The sequence below is a fragment of the Gasterosteus aculeatus genome, chromosome 17 (assembly GCF_964276395.1).
Source record: "Gasterosteus aculeatus chromosome 17, fGasAcu3.hap1.1, whole genome shotgun sequence".
NCBI lineage: Eukaryota > Metazoa > Chordata > Actinopteri > Perciformes > Gasterosteidae > Gasterosteus > Gasterosteus aculeatus.
This window is the reverse complement of record NC_135705.1, coordinates 10,277,033-10,297,478: the sequence shown is the minus strand read 5'-3', so window position 1 is coordinate 10,297,478 and position 20,446 is coordinate 10,277,033. Positions and strand designations below refer to the sequence as shown.

Sequence of the window (20,446 nt, the reverse complement as noted above, 5' to 3'; positions counted from 1 at the left end):
TTGGGTTTATCACATATATTTTATATAACAACATAGCAGGTTAATCCATCGTAGCCTATTGTAGAAGACAGTTACAAAAACCAGCATCTGTATCACTCATATTTTAAATAAGGCTCATCATAAGTGCATTGTACATAGCACACTTGAAATCAATGTTTCTTTAAAGGTGCCCATCACTGTTCCAGCTTCATATCATTCCCATCTGTACCCAACTGGAGCAGCTGCTTTTGTCTGAATACTTCTCTCATTGCAGTCAGAATACGTTCACCTTTTTCTGCAGCTGTTGATGAGCCCACCTGAAATTGCAAACACAAGTTAAGTTCATTCCGACCACACATTTTACATATTCAAATGTACAGAGCTGTGACGGCAAGTGTCCTGGTCCTATTACAGGTTGGAAACTCGCACTCCTTTGGATCCTCTCCAGGGGAGCTTGAGGAGGTGGAGGAGGAGGAGGAGGAGGAGGAGGTGGAGGAGGAGGAACCCGAGGAGGACCATGACTCAGTGGGTCTGAGTACTGTGGAGTCTGCTGGGACGTGGGCCGGTCGTTCCTGGAAGGCACCGGTGGCAAAGGTCCTTTCTTCAGAGCGAGGGAAACAGATGCCGTTGCAGTTCTCGGCAATGCCGGAGATAATTGGCCTGTCGAAGATGCAAAAGTACTTCCTCAAAATATCCAGCAATACTTTTTGTGTTTTCTTTTGAAGCATAAAAAAATACAAGGAGAATACGCTGCATGGCACTTTTCAAAATACAGCACCTCTGTTCCTAAGCTCCCTGTGCACATCCTTTAGTCTGCCAGCGTCAGGGACGTCTTTGTCATTCGGGCCGTTCTCAGTGAATCTGGGTGGAATCAGCCTCTTCAAAGTAGCGTCCGGATCCATAAACTTCTCCAAGCAGATATGACAATGGGCTGATTTAGAATGTTTTTTTCCACACAGACTAATTCAACTTTGAGGGCGTCATGTTGTGTGATTCTGCTCATCCAAGCTGTTAGCATTTCACTGCACAATTTGACTTACTGAACCGGTGGTTGGTGCAGTTGTTGTGGATGGTGAAGAAGGGAAGTGTTGCCCTCTGTCCAAATGGTCCGGTAGCTTAATTCTACGGGAGAAAGGTAAACCATCACCCTTCACTTCTGCTCTCTCTTCGATTGTGATACTGGAGTTGTTGACATTTTTGTCACCCTGAAACAGGAGGACCACTTGTTGACTTGTTTTCGTTCACAGAGTTTGTTATTCCCCTCATCACCGACGTCATTTCTGTGAAGGAGGAGTTGTAGAATTTGAGGAAACAAAAGCCATAACAGAACAGAGCAAACACACCTGTGAAATATGTATGAGTCAATAGTTCTAACCTTGGTATTTTTGGACATTTTTCACTACCAGATGAAATTCCTTTGCCTCGGTCTCATTTGCAAAGTTGAGGCCTACCTGGTGGCTCTATGGCAACACAGTAAATCCACCTTAAAACACTCCTGCTGATTCTCAGATGAGCAAGTTGCAGACGGCGATACCTTAAAACAGGATTGCTTACATCTGCAGGGAACGTATGGAAGAATGTGCGAGTTGCAATGTACTTGAATGGGACATACAGCTCCTGCTCCCACAGTAACTTGGCACGCTGTTTACATGGAGGGTACAAAAGGAAAGATGTTAAAAATAGCTATCATAGTAGTTACATAATAAAAAGTACATGCACTAAGCAAGAGAACTGTGACTAAAGGAAAGTTCAAATGAAAGTAAACTATAGCACATAACTGCACGTCCACACCTAATGAAGCCAGCATGTCACGTCACTGAGGAAACGAGTCAGTGGAGCAGGTGGAGCATCTCTAACCAGTTGTGCCATTCCGCTTACCTTGACACAGTAGAGACGCAGGAAGTGGGTGTGAATGGCATTTTCCTCGATGAGACACAGAACGCCACAACCCAAATAACTCCAGGCTGGAGTTTCACCCTGGGACTCTTTGGCCAAAAGTACCTGGGCTACCGTGGTTTTGATCAGCTGAAATACACCAGCAGTCATTCACTTCTGACCACTTCATCCAGCCTGAAGGGGCTTCTCTGCCATGAATACTTGATTCGGCATATGGTTTAGTCAGTGTTTGTGTCTCTCCTCTATTTGCTTTAAAATTCAAACTGTATTTTAGAGAGTTGGCACAATCCACCAAACTGCTTTCTTAATGTATAATAAGTTGTTCCTTTTTCACTCAGAGTAACCTTTGAGACATTTTAGTCTAGTTTCTGTGTTAGAGAGCTCCTCAGAGAGCTTGTGACCTCTTTTTTGGAGGCTGATGATGGTGGGAAATGTTCTATTTAACTTCCAATTATATTAAAGCCCTGACATTAGCTAGGTCCCCTGATTCAGGTCCTACCATCCCCATGGGGCCAGGGACAACTCATCAGCATCATCCTCCTCCTCCTCATCATCATCGTCCTCGTCTTCATCATCATCAATGTATACTAAACAGCCCTGATAGAAAAGCTCATTCATCCAACAAGCTTCGTCTTCTTAAATGCACCTGATAACACGTAGGGACGCAACACCATCTTTACTACTATTTCAAATAGTTTACCTTCACAACACACTATCACTTTTTGTTTAAACAAATGTTATTACGTTTCCTTCGTATTTCAAATTGTTAAGTAAGGCAATAAGTATAACCGTCTCAGACAGACTTCATTTGGCCAAACACTGATCAAAATTAAAATACAGAAAAGCCCAAAGGTACATTTTTTAAGGATATTCATTTAGTGACAGTAATGAACTGACCTTACACTGAGGTTTGAGCAGAGTGAAGAGGACACTTTTCTCATGGGTAGTCAGTAGATCGCCGATTATATTACATCCAGGAAGCGAACCAGACGCCATCACAAGACCCGTGTTTTCACCTTCTACTGCCCAACACCGTCACTACCTTGTTCTTTATTTATTCCTGAAGCCGGTCCATTCAGTCCTGAACATATATGTATAAACCTGTTATTATAATATAACCGGTTTGATTAGTAGTATTTCCCTCGCAGCTGGTCATCATGCAAATGTATTTAAATAGCTGCGTGTTGTGAATGCACTGTTTGTATTCCAAATGGTACGTTTTAATCCCACAGCGTATACTTCACTCATCACTGTTATGTCCCAGCATGCAACTCTGAAACATGAGCCACATAATAATGAAAAAATAAAAACACCATAAAAAATAGCATACATTTACATTGTACATTGTATTGTATTTTATGCAACCCACTCCCAGAGGGTAATATTAAGTAAATAAAATATAATAAAATGTAATAGAACATCCAAAATAAAAAATGAAGATTATATATATACTGTATATTAATATTAATATATTAAGGTGAATTATACAGTATAACATGCTACACTGATAAGAGACACTCTTCTGCTTAATAAACAGTTTTCTTTTTTAAACCTTTAATTGTAATGTGTCGATGGTTTGTTTTACTTAAGTAAGGCTTGAACTGTGAGACTGTTGCTTCACATAAAAAATGTGCACACTAGATGTAGGGTGTTGGGTAGGGTAAACCGTGGGTGTTGGGTCTGCTATTCCATAGGTCCTTCTCTCTTAAGCTACTATGATTCTTTTTTCCTCAGTTTACTCAACAGAAAAGTGAACATTTATCTTGTAGCTGAAAAGTCAACAAGGGAGTATTAACTGTTTAATAGAGGCTCTCACAGGAAAACGCTTTGAGTGTGTGGAAATGTCTGGCAACGTTGATGGATCACAGGGGATTATTATATCACCCTCACCACTTCAAGGTAGAATGTTCCTTGAATGCATATGTTATAATACCCATGAAACTAAATTGAATGTAATCTTACCAACATCCAACATCCAAATTCAGTCTTTCTTTGTTTACAGCTAAACAAAAAACAATCTCTGCATTCCATGTACTCCATAGGCAGCAATAATAATAACCCATAATCTCTATTAAGAGATTCTAGATCTCTTTGTATTAAATAAACGGTGTCATTTATAGTTTCCTGTACACAAGTGACACAACATGAAGTTGAAACTCTAAAAAAGGCATTTTATTCTCAATCTTAAGAGTGGTAACAACAAATACAAACAACATTAATTAGACTATTGAGGGCAGTGAAGAAGGAGTAAAAGTACATCAAATACAATCAGTGATATGTTGTTGGGACAACGGCTGTACTACTGCCGTGACTTCTCAGAGGCTGTTATACACCTCCTCTACTCCTGCATCCTCTCCTGCTTGGTCAGCTCCTCCAGGCCCCGGCCTCTTGCGTCTCTTGTTGAGCAGAGGGTTGTTGGACGTGTCCAGGTCCTTGATCTTGACCTGGTCGTAGTCGACGCGCATCGTTGCCAGAGCGCTGGTCATTTCCTCCTGTTGGGAGACATTTTGTGCTGTAAGTCCGCTGCTTGACTGACACCTTGTGGTTGTATTCTGTGATTCAACGGATGTAAACTATGTGTCCCACCTTCACATCTTCCCACAGCTCCTTGTCCTCTGTCAAAACACGAGAGGTGTGGAGGGGGGTTGGAGGGACCACCATCGATTGCTGCGGTAAAAAAAAAATAACATTACAATCTGTTGAATAAAACATGCAGGTCTTTAGATGAAGTGACAAAGGGATAATTTACACTTATCCAGGGATGGCTCATGAACTGGCCGATGGTCATCCTCTCATTGGGGTCCGTCTTCAGTAACTGAATGATGAGCTGTTTTGCTACAAAACACAGTTTAAAAATACCAAGCATTTAACTCAATACGTCTTTGGTGCAATATGGAGCTTTAATGATGTTGTGTCCTTTGTGTTTACTGGAGATGTCGTCCAAGTTGTTCAGGAATTCTCTGATATGTGAAGTCTATTACATTCAAATGGATCATTTTGGCAGTGGGAGGCTTAACAAGCTGTAAGCCAAACACTGATATATTAGTCTTTTAAATTCTTATAGACATGGCGGTAATATTGCAAAATAAATCTTAATAAAGATATCAGTAAATTTACATGAAATATTGATTAAGACATTTTGGGGGGATTAAAGCCAAATCTCTTCAAAAAATGCTTCATATGTTTTATTGTATGCCACGTTCACTCCTGACTCCTGACTATACTGGTTGTCTACAAAGTAAGAACTCCATTACAGCTTTCATAACATTTCCTTGACATTTAGGATATTTTAGAACAAAGTCTCACCTTCCTCCGACACCTCAGCCCACTCGGGGTTGGGGAATTTATATTGGCCCAACCTGATTCTCTGCTTCATGCCAGGAGATATGGCCTGACCTGTGTTTGAGTAGAACGGAGGGAATCCACACAATCTAAAAACAGAAAAAGAGGCTCTTTTATTTTTCTGTGTTCTTTGACCGAACTGCAGAGTTGAACCTTAATACACAATGTACTGAAACGGTGGTGTGTTTTTAATTAAGTTGAATCCGTTGCAAACGCACATGATACTCACAGAATGTACATGATGACGCCCAGAGACCACATGTCACATGATTTGTCATATTTCTCTGGCCCAAGCACTTCTGGGGCTGAATGGACGAACAGACACAGAAAAAAACAATGCAATGTCGTGGAGAACGAAAGGCACATTCACACAAAAGCCGGTGAATATGAAGACACGAGTGGACGAGATGGAAGTCAGTGACTTACAAAAATGCTTTCACTATCATTTTTAACACAAATGCAGCAGATTTCCTTCAATGTCTTACTTGACAGCTTGACAGTAAACACTTACCAACATAATACGGAGTGTAACAGGGAGTTTGAAGGGAGTTTTGCAGAGTCGTCTCCTTTGCGAAGCCAAAGTCCGTCAGCGTCAGCGCGGCGTTGCTCTCCTTGGTGGTGTAGAGCAGATTTTCAGGCTGTGGTGCACACGGAACGAGAAAACAATTAGAACTCCAAAACAACGTGTTTAGGTTGGAACTACAGCAGCAGAAGCGGCAGCACCTTCACGTCCCTGTGAGCGATGTCCATGAGGTGGAGGTACTCGATGGCCGTGCCGATGTCATGCATGATCTCCGACGCCTCTGATGGACAGACATGGCACAGATGTAGCACAGAAAGGACAAAGCGTAGAGACCGGTACGTTAAAGCGGCTTATCGAGCACCTCTCTCTGTAAAGGCCTGGTCCCCTCTGGCCTGAATGCGACTGAACAGCTCCCCTCCCTCCATACTGTGAAGAGATTAACCAAGACATGGGAACTGGGCAGCGAGAGGCCTCTTGGCAACAAACCACATTGTCATTGTGAGTCACAATTTACTGTCCCATGAGTCCTTTCTTCAGAGCCACTGGAGACCCGGTGCGTCATCATGAGGCTGTGCATCAGAAAATGTTTCCACATTCTTTGGTCAAGTCATGACAAATCTTAGCGCTGAAACGTGTTCTATGTGCGGACGTTGCTGTGTAACTGCAGACGTGAACACGCTGAAGCCACTTTCACACTACAACAGCACCACAACACACAAAACAGTCTGTGACGGTTTATTAACGTGTCACCACTCTATAGCTCCGCATGGCCACGTCTCACTATAGTTTTTAGTTTAAATATGTACTCATGTTAGATTTAAAAGTAGGATGTCAACAGAAAGTAATGTACATGGACAGGACAGAAATACCGAAAAAGGAGTACTTGTAATTGATACACAATACACACCTTTTAAGCATAAAGGACATAAAGGAGGATGTAATTCAAACAACCCCAGGAAAGAGTTTCCATGATTCACATATAAGGCAGCTTTAAGTTTAATGACTTCACTTTCTTGTTCTAAATGAATGTCTCTACTAAATGAAAGAAAAACACATTGAATCCATTCAAGCTTTCCCGTAGAGGCCTAAATCAAGCAGAGAATAAATGTGGAATGCTCACCACGCCATTACGATGAGGAGACATTTCTTTCCCTGGTGCATGTTCTCATACAGGCTGAGTATTCGGACAATGTGGGGACCTCCGGACACTCGCCAGTGCAGCTCAACCTCCCGTCTGGCTTTAGGAGTATCGTACAGGATCTGCTCCGCACAACGACAGAAACGTATGATGCATGTGGGGACACAGTGCTTTACACAATGCTGCCATTCTAGCATCGCAGCCCGGAGGATGTCCTACTGTCGTAGACACGCAGACCCGGGCCTAAATACTCATGCACAATACAACGCATTGTCAAAGAGTCCGTTCTTCCAGCACAGCAGGAGGAAACGGCTCAGATGTGAGGCTTCAACTTTTCAAAAGCCACTATCCAAAAATAATAGTTTTTCCCCTGACAGAACATAACATCATTCCCACTGATTCCAAATAAAACATGGGGAGACACACATGGGGCTGCTCTTCCGGTTTGTATTTTCCAGCTCTGCTGGAACCCTCAAGCTAGATTTTTGTTGACTTACTCGTACTGAATTCCTCATAATTCATATTTACCGAGTGCACTTTTCATCACGGTAAACATTTAATGGGGTCACATAAAGGAGTAACAAAATGTTTTCGATGTCAGATTATGAGTAATAACAGGGCCGATCACTGTCGGCACAGCAATCAGAGAGCAGAATGGAAACTGTGTCAGAGCATCCCAGCACATCACTGTGTGACAGACGCGTCGGTTCTTCCATCCATGGTTGATATTTCATCTGCATCGCATCAACAACAAATCATACAAACTTAAAAATCAATCAGTCAAACCATATTTTAAGAGGAGATTCAGGGCACATGTTCAACATAAGACGCTCCAACATGGTGGAGATCAAATCAATGAATAATTGATGGCTGCTCTCTTTCTTTCCAGTGACAGCAGCCTCCAGACGACCACTCCGCTCACACAGGGGGGGGGGGGGGGGGGGGCAGATAAACACACACCTTCAGGGCACATTTCTCTCCCGTTTTCTTGCAATAACATTCCAGGACTTTGCCATTGATGCCCAGGCCGAGAACCTGAGCGGTGATTTTGTAGTCTTCTGTCACTGCGTGCCTGCTGAACTCCAGCTTGGAGTAAGCCGGCGGCTGGAGCTCCGTGGGGCCGCTGCCCAAGCTGCTGTCACCGCGGAGTCCTGGCGGCTGTGCGCTGCTGGAATTTACCGACTGCTCCTCCTGGTTTTGATGCATTTTTTTTGTTAAAGCCAACAGTGCTGCAGAGAAAATGTCATCAGTGTCTGCGACAAAAAGTTCCCCGTGTCATCGCAGTTCATCCGCGTACGTCAAGAGGACTTTTCGTGCTGCCCGACAGAACATCTACCAACTGAGGTGTGAAATCTAGAAAACCTCCTTGTCACAAAAAAAAGGGCGGAGGTCTGAAGCAACACCGGTCTTGTGGCACAGAGACCGTCCAGAGATCCAAAGATACCTGGATGTAATTAGAAGAGATAGCAAAACACACTAAATGACGGAAAGAAAGAAAACAAGCTTCACAGTTCTTTGTGCCTGTCTGGTGCTCATCACGGTTATCTGCGTGTTCTTCCTCCAGGGTTCAGCCAAGCTCTCCAATTCCCTGACGTCAGCGCGGAAAGACTCAAACGCATTTTTCTTAAAGGAACAACCACGCGTAAAGACGCACGGGAGGGAACCAGTGAGACGGAACAGACACAAAGCTATTAATGCTCAATAACACAGTCAGTAAACTGTCCAAACGTTATTAACTGAGCGAACAGCAGACTAAATGCTGTGTGAATCTGTCTCAAGTTTCTTAATAACTTATTTTTCTTCGTTCTTCGTTCTTCGTTCTTCTTTTTTTTTAGCACCGTGATTTAATATGTTTGGTTGAAAGCAGAAAGAAATGATCCAACATGACCAAAATATGACTTTCACATTTGGACAATATAAAATAAGCAATAACTACGTTAACTAAGCTGACATTGACATTTTGGACAACAGATTTTTGTAGATTAATGGAAAAAATGACTCAGAAAGGCTTTATCATTTATAAACCCTGGTAGTTTAATTTTCAGCACACAATAACAAGAATATTTAGCCTGGCAAAAGGATGTGTATTTATGCCAAACAATCTATATAACAACACTGCGCCTCATACTTCCACTAGGGCTGATGCTGGGATACTACTGAGAGGACTATCGTTTAAGGCCTCCTTGCTGTGAGGCTGCATGTAGATGGCTGTTGATAATCTGGCTAGCCCTGCAGGGCACGGTCCAGCACGCACTCATCCTGCACAGGGAAAGGCATGGTGACCCGCAACTGGCCGTTCTCCTCCATGGTGTGCTGGATGGTCTCGTAGGCGTTTGAGTTTCCGGACCAGCAGCGGCGAGCCACCTGCAGCACACAGGACCAGATGGGAGCCACTATACGTTGTGCACAATGAGCGAGGCTGTGATCTATCGTGCTGCTCTCCTCGCAGCACTCTCACCCCGTTGGAGACGTCCCAGTTCAGCACCAATCTAGCGCGCTTTGCAGCCTCGTCCGAGCCGTCCAACAGCAACCCAAAGCCTCCATTCATTACCTCGCCCCTGTGGGTGAGACAAGAGATAATGTTGTAAGCACTTGTTGGCGCAAGCGTATTTATGATTCAAAAGCTTTACCCGTATTACTGTTTGCTCAATGACCAGCCTCCCTTACCAGCCAACACCACCGCCATTATGCAGGGCTACCCATGTGGCGCCCCTGAATGCATCACCGACAAAGTTCTGGACGGCCATGTCTGTAAGGGCAAATGATTGAGAGCTCGGACTTTCGAACATGATTATGATGGTGATTATAGAAATGGTGGATATATATGCATACAACTGAACACAAATCACCGACATCACTGTGTTTTTGCCCTGCGGGTAACACGTGAGCCATTGGTTTTCAACATACCTGCACAGAAGGCAGATCCATCATACACATTAGAGGTTTCCCTGAAGGGGCTGTCTGTGCCACTAACATCGTGATGATCTCTGCTAATAACCACGGGAGCCTGAGCAGCAGAAATAACATGCGAGCTTGGTATCATTCCGACTGCAGTTAACATCAGAAAAGATTTTCTTTGCAGACAATTTATCCTCTTACTGAGACCCGTCCCTCAGCAATGGCCTGGTTTATAGCCAAAGCAATGCAGACTCTTCCTTTCTGGTCAGAGTAGAGGATTCTGGCTTGAGATCCCACAACCTAAACAAGGACAATAAAGAGAGGAAATCCTGTGTTTATTATTGACATCAGATTTGATATTGAGTGATTCATTCGTTGCCCTGAAAGTTATTCACCATTTTGTGTTTTCCAGCCTCTCTGATCCAGCGGATGTTATCATTGTACTGCTGTCTGATCTTATCAGTCACATTGGAACTGATTTCCTCCAGGACATTAGCAGCGATATCATCCGTTTCAGCAAGATCTTGGGGATTGCCGGATGTGCATACCCAACGAAACGGGCCAAAGCCCAGAGAGAAAATGTCCCTACGGCCAAGGTGGGAGGGGAGTCATTACAAACTCTTTATAGCAAGAAGAAAAGGACTCACAACAATTGTACACAGTTATATTACATGAGCAATGCTATCTTGAATACATGTCTCACCCCATGATGTGCTGGACATAAGAGGGGTAACGGAATTCTGTTGCCCCTGCGCCGGCCTTTTCTACTTCTGCTCCTATAAAAAGAAAAGAAACAGAAGCCTCTCTAAAGGTCTGACGTGTACTGATGGATAATTGTTGCATGGCCTCAGTGACTTTGTGTTTTTAATTGCTGACCAGCTCTCTGGGCCTCCAGGAGGAAAGCGTTGCCATAGTCCCAGAAGAACAAACCAGCATCAGACAGCTTGTTAATAGCCTTAACTTGTCTGCGGAGGCTGTGATTGCATGAAAACCCCATTATTTCAACTCAATGGAGGCATTCATTGCAGAAACTATCATAGAAAATTCCATCTGGGTGACCTACATTACCTTTCTTGGACTACAGTTAGGAAACGGTCAGAATCTGTTGCCATGAGCTGATTTGCCTGACGGAAGCTGAGCTGGACTGGGTAGTAGCCTCCGTTATATGGGTTGTGGAGGGAGGTCTGGTCTGAGCCCAGATCCACCAGGAGCTCCCCTGTCCTCTCATACTCCAGAAGCAGCCTCTCCCTGGTTAGAAAGTCAGAAGAGCAGAACAAAGAGGTTCGTGAGCGTGTCACAAAAGGTTTTCACTGCAGACCCGGACCGGGTCCAGGCAGCGGGGCGTCTTCACCTCTAACTTACCACAAGTCCACTATGTTGCCATGGTAACCAATACTGAGGGGTGTCTTGGAGATCTTGGCCTCTCTGAAAAGTATAAAAGCACATTTTGATATTGTTGGGAAAAACCAAATAATGTTATCACTAGTTGACAGAGTTTATGGCATTTTGGGATGACCAGACGTTTAGGATGGTTTTATCAGGCAGGAACAGGATAGTGGCTCTGGGAGCTAATGTTGTACGGTTTAATCCATCATGAATGACAACGCTCTCTGTCTCTCTCTGGGATGTGGAAGTGACCGGTGGGAGCTGATTCAGCATACAGCAAACACGAAAACTTAACACCGTCATGACAGTTAAATGGAGTAAAGATGAGTCTGCAGCAATGTTTGCAGACTCATGATGACGTTTTCTCTTTGTTACCTGATGCGTTTAATGCAGTGATCCAAGCTGCTGGTGATCTCCATCAGCCAGCCCTGCTCATATCTCTTTCGAAGAGGAGCCTCGTCCACCTACACGGAAATCAAATTCACAGTCACACTGACACACGGCACTTCCCGTGTTCTTGTTCGGTCAGAGAGTTTATGGGAAAGGACTCGACAGAAACGGACCTCCGCGATCACACCAACACAACCGGCGATGACGGCAGCTTTTGCCTGAGCTCCACTCATGCCCCCCAGACCGGAGGTCACAAACACGCGTCCCCTCAAGTCATCAGAGCCCAAGTACCTGCGGCCGGCATTCAGCACGGTGAGCTACAGGGAGACGCAGAAGGGAAGAATTAAGGTAACGGGTTCAAGCAGTAGTCACAGTTATGACCTTTATTTGGCCTCCTCAGATTGTTTCATTTAGATCCTCTTTAGTGGTCTACAAAAGTGAAACTATCAAGTATAAGAGAAAGAATTTCTTTTTTTCTTGCTTGCTTTTTTCTTACTAACCCGAACCCTATCTTGTGACACTAATCCTACAACCTCTTTCTGGGTTCCTGTCCTTCGGCATGGGAACTAAGTTATTTTCTTAATAACTTCACAAACCATGGTGCCGTGAACAATTCCTTGAGGACCAATGTAGCAGTAGCTGCCTGCCGTCATTTGACCGTACCTGTAACCAATGAACAAAGATTATTCAAAACATGATGATGATGATGAACCCACATGAGGCTTAATACCGCATAACTCTACCACTCAAAAGCACCTTCTGGACTTACATTGATACACCGAGGGCAAACATCTTTTCATACTGATTTCTAGATGAGTAATTTGGAATAACCTTGGGGATGCAAAAACAAGAGTGTGTGTCAGTACACATGAGTACGCGGGCTGAAAGTTGGATCAACTGTGTGTTCGGCAGCTACCATGCCGTTGGTGATGATGGCGCGAGGCGATGATGGCAGGCTGGGGAACAGGCCCATCGGATGACCGCTGTACATCACCAGAGTCTGTTCCTCTGTCATTTCACTCAGGTAATGCATCACCAGGCAAAACTGCGCCAAGATCCACAAGTCGTCAATGTGTAACTACGTAGACTGGATGCATTGTTGCTAAACCCGAGCTAGCTCACGGCTCACCTGGGCCCAGTTACCGAAGACCTGTCCATTCCCTCCGTAGGTGACGAGCTCCTGGGGGAACTGAATGGAAAAAGGAAAATGAAGACGTCACCCTCACAATGAATTAAACAAAAGAATTCCCACACTGTGTTAACAAAGTTAATTCCAAGCTGCGTTAGAGGCTCACCTGAGCGACTTCTGGGTCCAGGTTGTTCATGATCATGAGCATTATGGAGGCGGCTTGAGGTGTACGGCATGGGTACTGATCTATGGGGTAAGCTCTGCAGACACGCAGGGAAACTCAAACATTGATGCTGAAGAGCAGAACTAGACAATGACTAAAAGCAACATTGTACCTTTTCTGAACAGAAGCCACTGTGGCCGCCGGTTTTACATACAGATGATTTCTGTACAATGTGTTTGCTTCTTGTTTCGTGGTAAGATATTTATCCACAGTCATGAGGTCAACTAAAGTCAACCAGAGGCAGGTTACAGGGCAACGTGCATCAAAGGTTAGCTAACACGAGCCACCGGTTCATGCCAGTATTGTATTGTTCCTGAACATGTGTTTTGGTTTTATTAAGCAAATCTCAAGGATTGTATAGATGTTTTTACACCAAAGTAAAAAAAAACCTAGCATTTACTTTGACACTTAAATGTCGGGTCATATTCCGGTTGCCTCACCTCATGCGTAATGCGGGACAGAAGCGGTACATGTAGATGTGTCCGTACTGCCGCAGCTCTTGAGCAAACTCGGGTGCGAGTGTTGGGTGGTGGGACGGAGGAAAATAACGCAAAGCATTTCTCAGCGCCAACTAGAAGGAAGAGGCAATTACACTAATGAACACACGCTGAACACGGCAAATCAATGTTTTAATACAGTGTTCAAGTCCGATGGATGAGCAGATGCACTTGGCAGGCAGATGGCAGGCAGAGCAATCACTGTCTCTTTTAATTATGGAGTGAAGCCTTCGCTTTGGGCAATCAGTTACGGACTTTAGAGAATAATCAATTTGTTCGGTCAGTCAGACTGTGACTGTGAGACAACAATGATGATGCAATAAGTCAGTACACAGCAAAGCATGGAGATAAATGGCGCATCCACACAGACACATTTGTATTAGTTGACAGTGAGCTGTAACCTCCTTTAGCTCACATCGCTTCAAGATGTTAAACAGTATTCTACTTTTTCCCTTTTTAAACTTGTTAGACAGTTCTGAACACAGCCGAGCTTCGCCATGAACAGTGTTTCCATTCCATTAGAGAAGCAAAATCTTCACCTTAGAGTAGCATTCTTAGATCGTACTTGGTCTTGTTATATTGGGAGAAGCTCAGGAGAACCTACTCACCATTCCTCAGTTTCTTGTCGGTGTGCATAAAACAGAATGTAGCCATTTTCTATCACATTAGTTGCACCTGTATTTAAGGTGCACAGAGGCCATTGATGCCTGATTCAAGGTGCAGAATAATGTCCAATGAACAGACGTTGTTTGCACATTCACTCACCCGCTCCTCCTCGGCTGTGAGGTTTGGGGTTCTCAAAGGTGCGTGTGGTACGTCGGGGTCCCTTCCCCGATTCACAGGCAAGGGGTCCAGCGGTAAACCGCTGCATATCTCCTTCAACGAAGACATCCTGTCGGAGAGTCTCTGTCACACACTGGAGCAAAAACCTGAACGCAGAGTTCACGCTGGAGATGGAAGGCAGCAAAACGTGAGGGTGATGTCTCATTGGCTTTTTGGTCGTCTTTGCCCTCCGTGATCCACCAATGGAACGGCACGGACAGAAAAAGGGGTGTTTGGTAACTATTGATCCGTGAGTGAGTTTGAAGTGGGACAAACACTGTCATCGGCCTCTGACTCCTGATGCTTGACTGCGTTTGAAAACCTTTGGACAGGTCAACAACCGTTACATAAAATGATGGCTTGTGTAAAAGAAAAGCACATCTAGAGCTTAACAACATCATATTTTTGATGAGGTGCAGTTGGTGCATGTTTAGCATCATAATGTAATAATGAAGAAAGGGGAAAAAAAAAAAAAAGAAAAGGATCCTTCAAGAAAGTATAATAGCCTGTGTTCTCATTTTTATCTTTTTAGCAGCTAACATGGTCAATACTGTGCGCCTGAGAGAGTGGAAAGTACAACCTGAGTAATTAACTGAATAATTGAATTACTACTCACAGGAAAGAGTGGATCTTTGCTGATGCAGGTCACTGGGAGAGAGCAATGACGCATTTGGAGATGTTTTGGAGTATTTCATAAATCTGAATTAATGAATTGAAACCAATTCAAAGGGTTTCTCTCGTATGGTCGACTCAATGTTACCCTCTGCTGTAGCTGTACGAGTCAAAACCTTCGGTCTTTATGACAGAGTACACGTGCAATTGGGGTGTGTTCAGAAAAAAAGGTTATTATTGCAATGCCAAATACTTTAATATAACAGCATTTGTAATACCTGACAAAAAATAAAATGAACTCCAAAGCAACAGACTGTGTGAAACAAATGCACTAATCACAAAGTTTTATTTGTTGTTGCAAATCCCAGCAGAACCTGGTCTACACGCATATAATCCATTCTTACATCGTCCAACAACTCAAACAAAAACTAAAGGAATTCCCAGATGTCAAAATTCACATAGCTCCACCTCCATTTCTAGCTGTGACTCCACAACACTTCATGCTGTAAAGCCGTGGTTCTCAAACGTTTTCTGTCACATCCCACTTTGGGGGGAGAAAAAGGTTGGCGCCTGAGGCCGGGGTGTCGCAAAACGAGTCCAGACAGCAACGTGGACAACAGCATGGTGGTGTGGACTTGTCTAATCGGAAATTACACCGTCAGCCACAAAACCATGAACTGATATGTCCACTTTGTGGACATCGCTGTGGTGAAGAGCTATCTGCTCCAGATGGGCAAGATCCCACCCGGTGGAAGTCCTTCACCCACAAGGTCTTCAGGGAGCAGTTGGCCAAAGAGATGCTGGAGTTTTGTAAAAGCTCAGCAGCCACCTCCACCACCCATTTTCTACCACGGGGAGGAGACAAAGGTCATGAAGTATTGCAAAAGATGGTGTAAATAGTTTGGGTTTTATGTGTGTTCTTACACAATTAAATGGTAAATTGGCTCCATTTGGATTCAACAGAATGGTGGAACGAGCTCTCTGAAGACACCAGGACCGCAGAGAGCCTTCACATCTTCCGCCGCAAACTAAAGACACACCTCTCCAGACTCTACCTCGACTAAAGACTAACAAATTGTAGCACTTAAATTATACTAGTAACGCCACTTATGTATAGCAAATTGTAAATTGGTTTATTTGAGGAAATTGCACTTTCTTGTTTCTTGTTCTCCTGAGTTTGTATCCGTACGGTTGAATGAACTTATTGTAAGTCGCTTTGAATAAAAGCGTCCGCTAAATGACATGAAATGTAATATAACACTCAGTTCATTTGAGTGGTTATTTTTTTAATGGGAAAGGTCAATTTTATTTGACTTGATTTTTAACTCAAACTATACTGTATTTGGATGTATTGAACACCATTAGTGGCATAAAAGTGAAATACATGAGAAAATACAAATGGCACAAATGATCCCCAGAAATGGCCATTTTAGAAACCTCGCCTGAAATGTCTTTACTAAAAACGTCCTTATTTTGTTCTTCTTCACTTCATCAAAGTCAAACTGCAGAAGGAACGGGACAATCAGCCTGAAAGCGCTATTTCTTTTTTGGCAAACCTGAAACTTTTGGTTTCTGCTGCCATCTTCATTCACTCTTAACCAGAAACTCATACAGTGATAATTACACATCTGTGTTGTATCACCAACATTATTATTATATATTTAATAGACTTTGTGGTTGCAGAGATATACTATGTGATTGTAGAGCAAATGGCTGAACAAGACAGGCTGGTTTTTAGAAGGATAAGTGACGTCCTGCCGTCCCGCGTTGGACACAAAAGGTCCAGGTAAAGGTTTTAAGTCTGGTTGTAGATTAGCAGGAGAAATGCAGTCATATTGGACACATGCCAAATGTGGAAACACTACTTAAAGACTACGCAGTAGAAATGGTTCGTAGCCTTCAGTATATTCTTCATGCTCTGTGAATTTAGCAATTATTTGTTTTAATGAAATGTTATTTTACCAATAGAAATTGAGTCAAAGTCATATATCAATTTTTATAAACACAATAAATGTGAAATAGAAGATCCGAGAGGATGGAAATGAGCACAAAAGATGTTTTACTGTGATCTTATAAATTTAGAGTCAGGATTAATCACAACAGACACACAAAACCATCTTGACTTGACACAAACAGAATTACACTGAGGTGTACAGTGTATAATGAGCATAGTCTACCAGGTTTTGATGGAATTGATTCTTTTGTTTAGCTCACTTGAATGTTTCACTTAATTTGAAAGTATAAGCCCCTCTTCAATAAATAGAGATTAACGTCCAAATGAAATGAATTGAACGCCATGTTTTTCCTCCTACAGGAGCGCACACATATCTACCAAAATCCCACGTCAGCAAGGGAGACATATTTATGTATTGGGTCCGTCTTTGGACACACTTTATGAATCAAATAGAAAAAACCTTTACTTTACAGATGAATGACAGCCTGATCCCAATGTTCACCTCAGGCCTTAAGCCATAAACCCTCAGGGACTGAAGTAACATCACCTGCATGCACGTTACAGAGTGCAAGGGCTTGAAAGGGTTTATTTACAAATGGGAATGCGGCAACATATCACATTAGCCTGAAGCTGCCAGGACATGTTATCAACTATCGTGGGCATTTATGTGACATTTTTTTACGGCCTGATTGGAACGTCCTTCAGGGTTGTTCCTTAGATACGACTGAACAGCCAGGCGCCGTCCTCTTTGTTTACCTTTTCTGTTCCCCTTGCAGCCATGGAGAGTTATGGAGTACGGTGTGAATACGGGAACAAACATATTTGCAAGTGAGCGATTAAAGACTAGATTTGACAGTGGGACAGTTCTGCACACTTTGCAGGAAGGAGCCTGGACGTCTGTGAGTCTGGACTTTGGTATCGAAATCAGAGTCCAGTTTGAAGATGGGCCTCTTCCCATCAGCTCCTCGCTGTGGCCGAATTTGGCGTTGGAGCAAAATGAAAATTTCAAATATTTCTTCAGAAACATTTTCTTTCTTTTGATGAGAAAAAATGAATAGACAGAAAAAAGTTGAAAAAGACGTTGATATAATCTGAAGACTGAATAAAGCGATGACTAACGGATCTCAATTGGACTTTAAAAGGGTGCTAAATTCCAAATTTAGAATATTAATTTAACAGCAGGTTGATTATTTGCAATGTAAAGATATAGTGAAGTAGGGTCTACTTGAGTAGACAATAAGTCACTAGCTAATCGGCGCCGCTCTGCGCTTACATGGCGGACACAGCTGACAACGTGCCGACCGGCCGCCATCGGAACTGTTGCCTTTTCGGCACCGCTAATGTTGTTAGCACCTTTAGCTGCTTGCTGCCGGGCTCAGCCACCGCTGTGTGGAGGCAATCAGATTCATCTTTACGCTTTGAATTTGGAATTTAGTGCCGTTAAAAGCATTTTGCTCCCGTTGCCATCAAGGCTCATCATTAACTTTCCACTGAGTCGTCTGTGTTGGGTTTTGTTGTATCAGAGTCTTCCTTGGTTGCAGAGGAGTTTGCACCTGATGTTTCTGCAGAGTCTTGTGAGGTCGGCTTGGTTTCTGAGGATTGTTGTTGTTGTTGTTCCTTCTCATCTTCTTGCGGATAGAGCTCCGGGTAACGCTGCATACACTCCTGCATGGCCCTGAAATTCTCCAGGCAGTCGGAACCCTTTACTTCCTCCTTACTGTAATGGAAGCAGGAGAAGGCGTCCTTAAATTCAGTCCCACAGGGACCACTGGCCATCCCACCCAGACATGGGCAGTTCCAGTTTATCTCTCCACTGGGGAGAATCAGACCTAAGATGAGAGAGGGAGGTATTGAATTAATACACAGGTTGAAATTGGCTTCATCAAACCTAACCGGAGCAACAAATAAGTCTGAAAACAGGGTTCTCTTGGTAGTGGTACTGCTCCTCACCGCGTTCCTCATAGGGATCATTAGGATCTTCCTCGACGAGCTCTGCGCTGCTGGGTGATGCATGATCCTCTTTGGTGACGAAGATAATTCTGTCTTTACCTGTTGAGAAAAATTTGAAAGAACAAGTCAATCAAACCATGAATTAGAAGAACTGCCTCAACTTATTTTTCGATTTGGGGATAATCAAAGTAAAAGCCGGTCCTGTTGTCATTCCCATTTAAACTGTGTAGTGCACGTTGCTCACTAAAGCCCGCTGTGTAAACTGAACCGGTCAACATTTTGCCTTTTTTTTTATTAAAGAATGATCTGTCGGTGCAACTTCTGGTGCTCCTGGTGTCATAAGTGTGTTCGTGGCATTGAGACATGTGCTGCTCCCACCTTCTCAAATGTGAGGATTTGCAGTGAATTTGATTCTGCAAAACTGTGATGGCACTTTTCACTTTATTCTCAAATTGAAAAACTAAACAATGCATGACCCGTAATTAACAGATCAACGGATTGATGATAAAATCAAGGCACAAAAGAAAATAAGTTGTACAAGATGAGAAGTGAAGTGGTGAAAGAAGCACAATAGGATTCTTTCGATAACTAGAATTATCAGTAAAACCATGTAAATACTCCAGTTCAAGGTAAGGTCTGAAGTAGTAGCAACATATTACCATCGAAATGTACTATCAAAGTTCAAAGGTTCTGCGACACAATGTCTCTTGTTACTGTTAAATGAGCACATGTCACCATCTTATTTTGTCAGTACTGATGCATCAATGCTGCGATAGAATTTTAGAACTTTACAGTCTAATTAAGATGAAGCTAGTATAAACTACTTTATATAAAGTTTGATGTCAGTTGACCTAAAAACGGACAAAAAAACAAAAAAAAGTTTTGTGAGGTGTCACCAGTCATAAAGATTCAATGCATTTAGCATCGTTTTAAATGTGGCTTGCGTGTTAAATTACCTGTAGTGCCTAGACGTCAAATACATGTAAAGTTAACACAATGTGCACAATCGACCTCAAAATCGTACGTAAATGGAGCGCAAGATGTTTTAAACCTTGACGTGTGGTGAAGTCGAGGACAAAGTGTGAGGAGGACTCAAGGTGACTGAGAGTAACGATGACGTTACATCAGTGTGACTCATCGTGACGCTTCCATCAGTCCTGTTCACTCGTGGTGTGTCGATCGTTTAAGTCTTGGTTCTCATAGAAACACAATGCGGTTTTATTACGCTTTTAACAACTGGGGAAAAAGCACAAATCATGTTCTCATTCAGACTCCGATCAACACTGCAGGGTTAACGTTACGTTAGCTCTCCAGAGAAGTTAGCCGGTTTAGCACACGATGGTTACCTTCCTCTCTGACAGAGCTCATTTCTTCACGCTGGGGCGGATAAAATTTCTCCTTTTTTTAAAATAACAGCAACAGCGCCGAGGACAACGAGTCTCACTAACACGCTACACAACACATGAATAAGCAGCGACGTTTAAGTGCAGCATCCAGAGCTAGCGTTAGCTGGTTTCATAACCATCTTATTCTTGAGCAGCGCGGTCTTCTTCTGTGGTTGTGTTTCCGGTAGCGCAGACGGTCGGTGGCGATCTGTCGCCCCCAACAGGAGACACATAGAACATAAAACGATCGCTCACAAGCACTCTAACTCTGATACGATTATCATGTAAATATGAATTTTAATAAATTCATTTTGGGACAAGA

At 43.2% G+C, this 20,446-nt stretch overlaps 4 protein-coding genes across 11 annotated transcripts; all 4 read right to left on the bottom strand.

The window, feature by feature from the left end:
* LOC120835774 (actin nucleation-promoting factor WAS) lies at positions 1-2,971 on the bottom strand. 7 transcript variants are annotated; one of them, XM_040204983.2, is made up of 9 exons: positions 2,773-2,969; positions 1,858-2,004; positions 1,534-1,620; positions 1,355-1,439; positions 1,184-1,259; positions 1,020-1,101; positions 758-884; positions 392-639; positions 1-296 (listed from the first exon to the last, which is right to left on the bottom strand). In XM_040204983.2, the coding sequence occupies exons 1-9, from the start codon at positions 2,869-2,871 to the stop codon at positions 174-176; spliced, it is 1,074 nt and encodes a 357-aa protein (XP_040060917.1). In that variant the 5' UTR covers positions 2,872-2,969; the 3' UTR covers positions 1-173. The 7 variants fall into 7 exon arrangements, with proteins under 7 accessions (XP_040060917.1, XP_040060916.2, XP_077948215.1 ...); XM_040204982.2 differs by having other exon boundaries at positions 1-639; positions 2,773-2,971; XM_078092089.1 differs by lacking the exon at positions 1,858-2,004 and having other exon boundaries at positions 2,773-2,968.
* Positions 2,972-4,025: 1,054 nt separating this feature from the next.
* Positions 4,026-8,479, bottom strand: LOC120835777 (MAP kinase-activated protein kinase 2-like). Of its 2 annotated transcripts, none has more exons than XM_078092084.1 (10): positions 7,839-8,479; positions 6,861-7,000; positions 6,102-6,166; positions 5,941-6,020; positions 5,729-5,855; positions 5,447-5,522; positions 5,182-5,306; positions 4,625-4,710; positions 4,462-4,542; positions 4,026-4,367 (listed from the first exon to the last, which is right to left on the bottom strand). In XM_078092084.1, the coding sequence occupies exons 1-10, from the start codon at positions 8,082-8,084 to the stop codon at positions 4,191-4,193; spliced, it is 1,203 nt and encodes a 400-aa protein (XP_077948210.1). In that variant the 5' UTR covers positions 8,085-8,479; the 3' UTR covers positions 4,026-4,190. The 2 variants fall into 2 exon arrangements, with proteins under 2 accessions (XP_077948210.1, XP_077948211.1); XM_078092085.1 differs by having other exon boundaries at positions 6,861-7,612; positions 7,839-8,429.
* A 408-nt stretch (positions 8,480-8,887) lies between these two features.
* Positions 8,888-14,411, bottom strand: uroc1 (urocanate hydratase 1). Its single transcript, XM_040205095.2, has 19 exons — positions 14,167-14,411; positions 13,345-13,475; positions 12,848-12,941; positions 12,682-12,741; positions 12,469-12,597; positions 12,322-12,383; positions 12,149-12,215; positions 11,726-11,869; positions 11,538-11,626; positions 11,139-11,201; positions 10,845-11,024; positions 10,653-10,750; positions 10,480-10,552; positions 10,172-10,361; positions 9,978-10,076; positions 9,786-9,885; positions 9,546-9,627; positions 9,337-9,436; positions 8,888-9,242 (listed from the first exon to the last, which is right to left on the bottom strand). The coding sequence occupies exons 1-19, from the start codon at positions 14,290-14,292 to the stop codon at positions 9,102-9,104; spliced, it is 2,028 nt and encodes a 675-aa protein (XP_040061029.2). The 5' UTR covers positions 14,293-14,411; the 3' UTR covers positions 8,888-9,101.
* Positions 14,412-16,877: 2,466 nt separating this feature from the next.
* On the bottom strand, positions 16,878-20,311 carry chchd4b (coiled-coil-helix-coiled-coil-helix domain containing 4b). Its single transcript, XM_040204632.2, has 3 exons — positions 20,086-20,311; positions 18,740-18,838; positions 16,878-18,618 (listed from the first exon to the last, which is right to left on the bottom strand). The coding sequence occupies exons 1-3, from the start codon at positions 20,105-20,107 to the stop codon at positions 18,269-18,271; spliced, it is 471 nt and encodes a 156-aa protein (XP_040060566.1). The 5' UTR covers positions 20,108-20,311; the 3' UTR covers positions 16,878-18,268.
* Between the last annotated feature and the right edge of the window lie 135 nt (positions 20,312-20,446).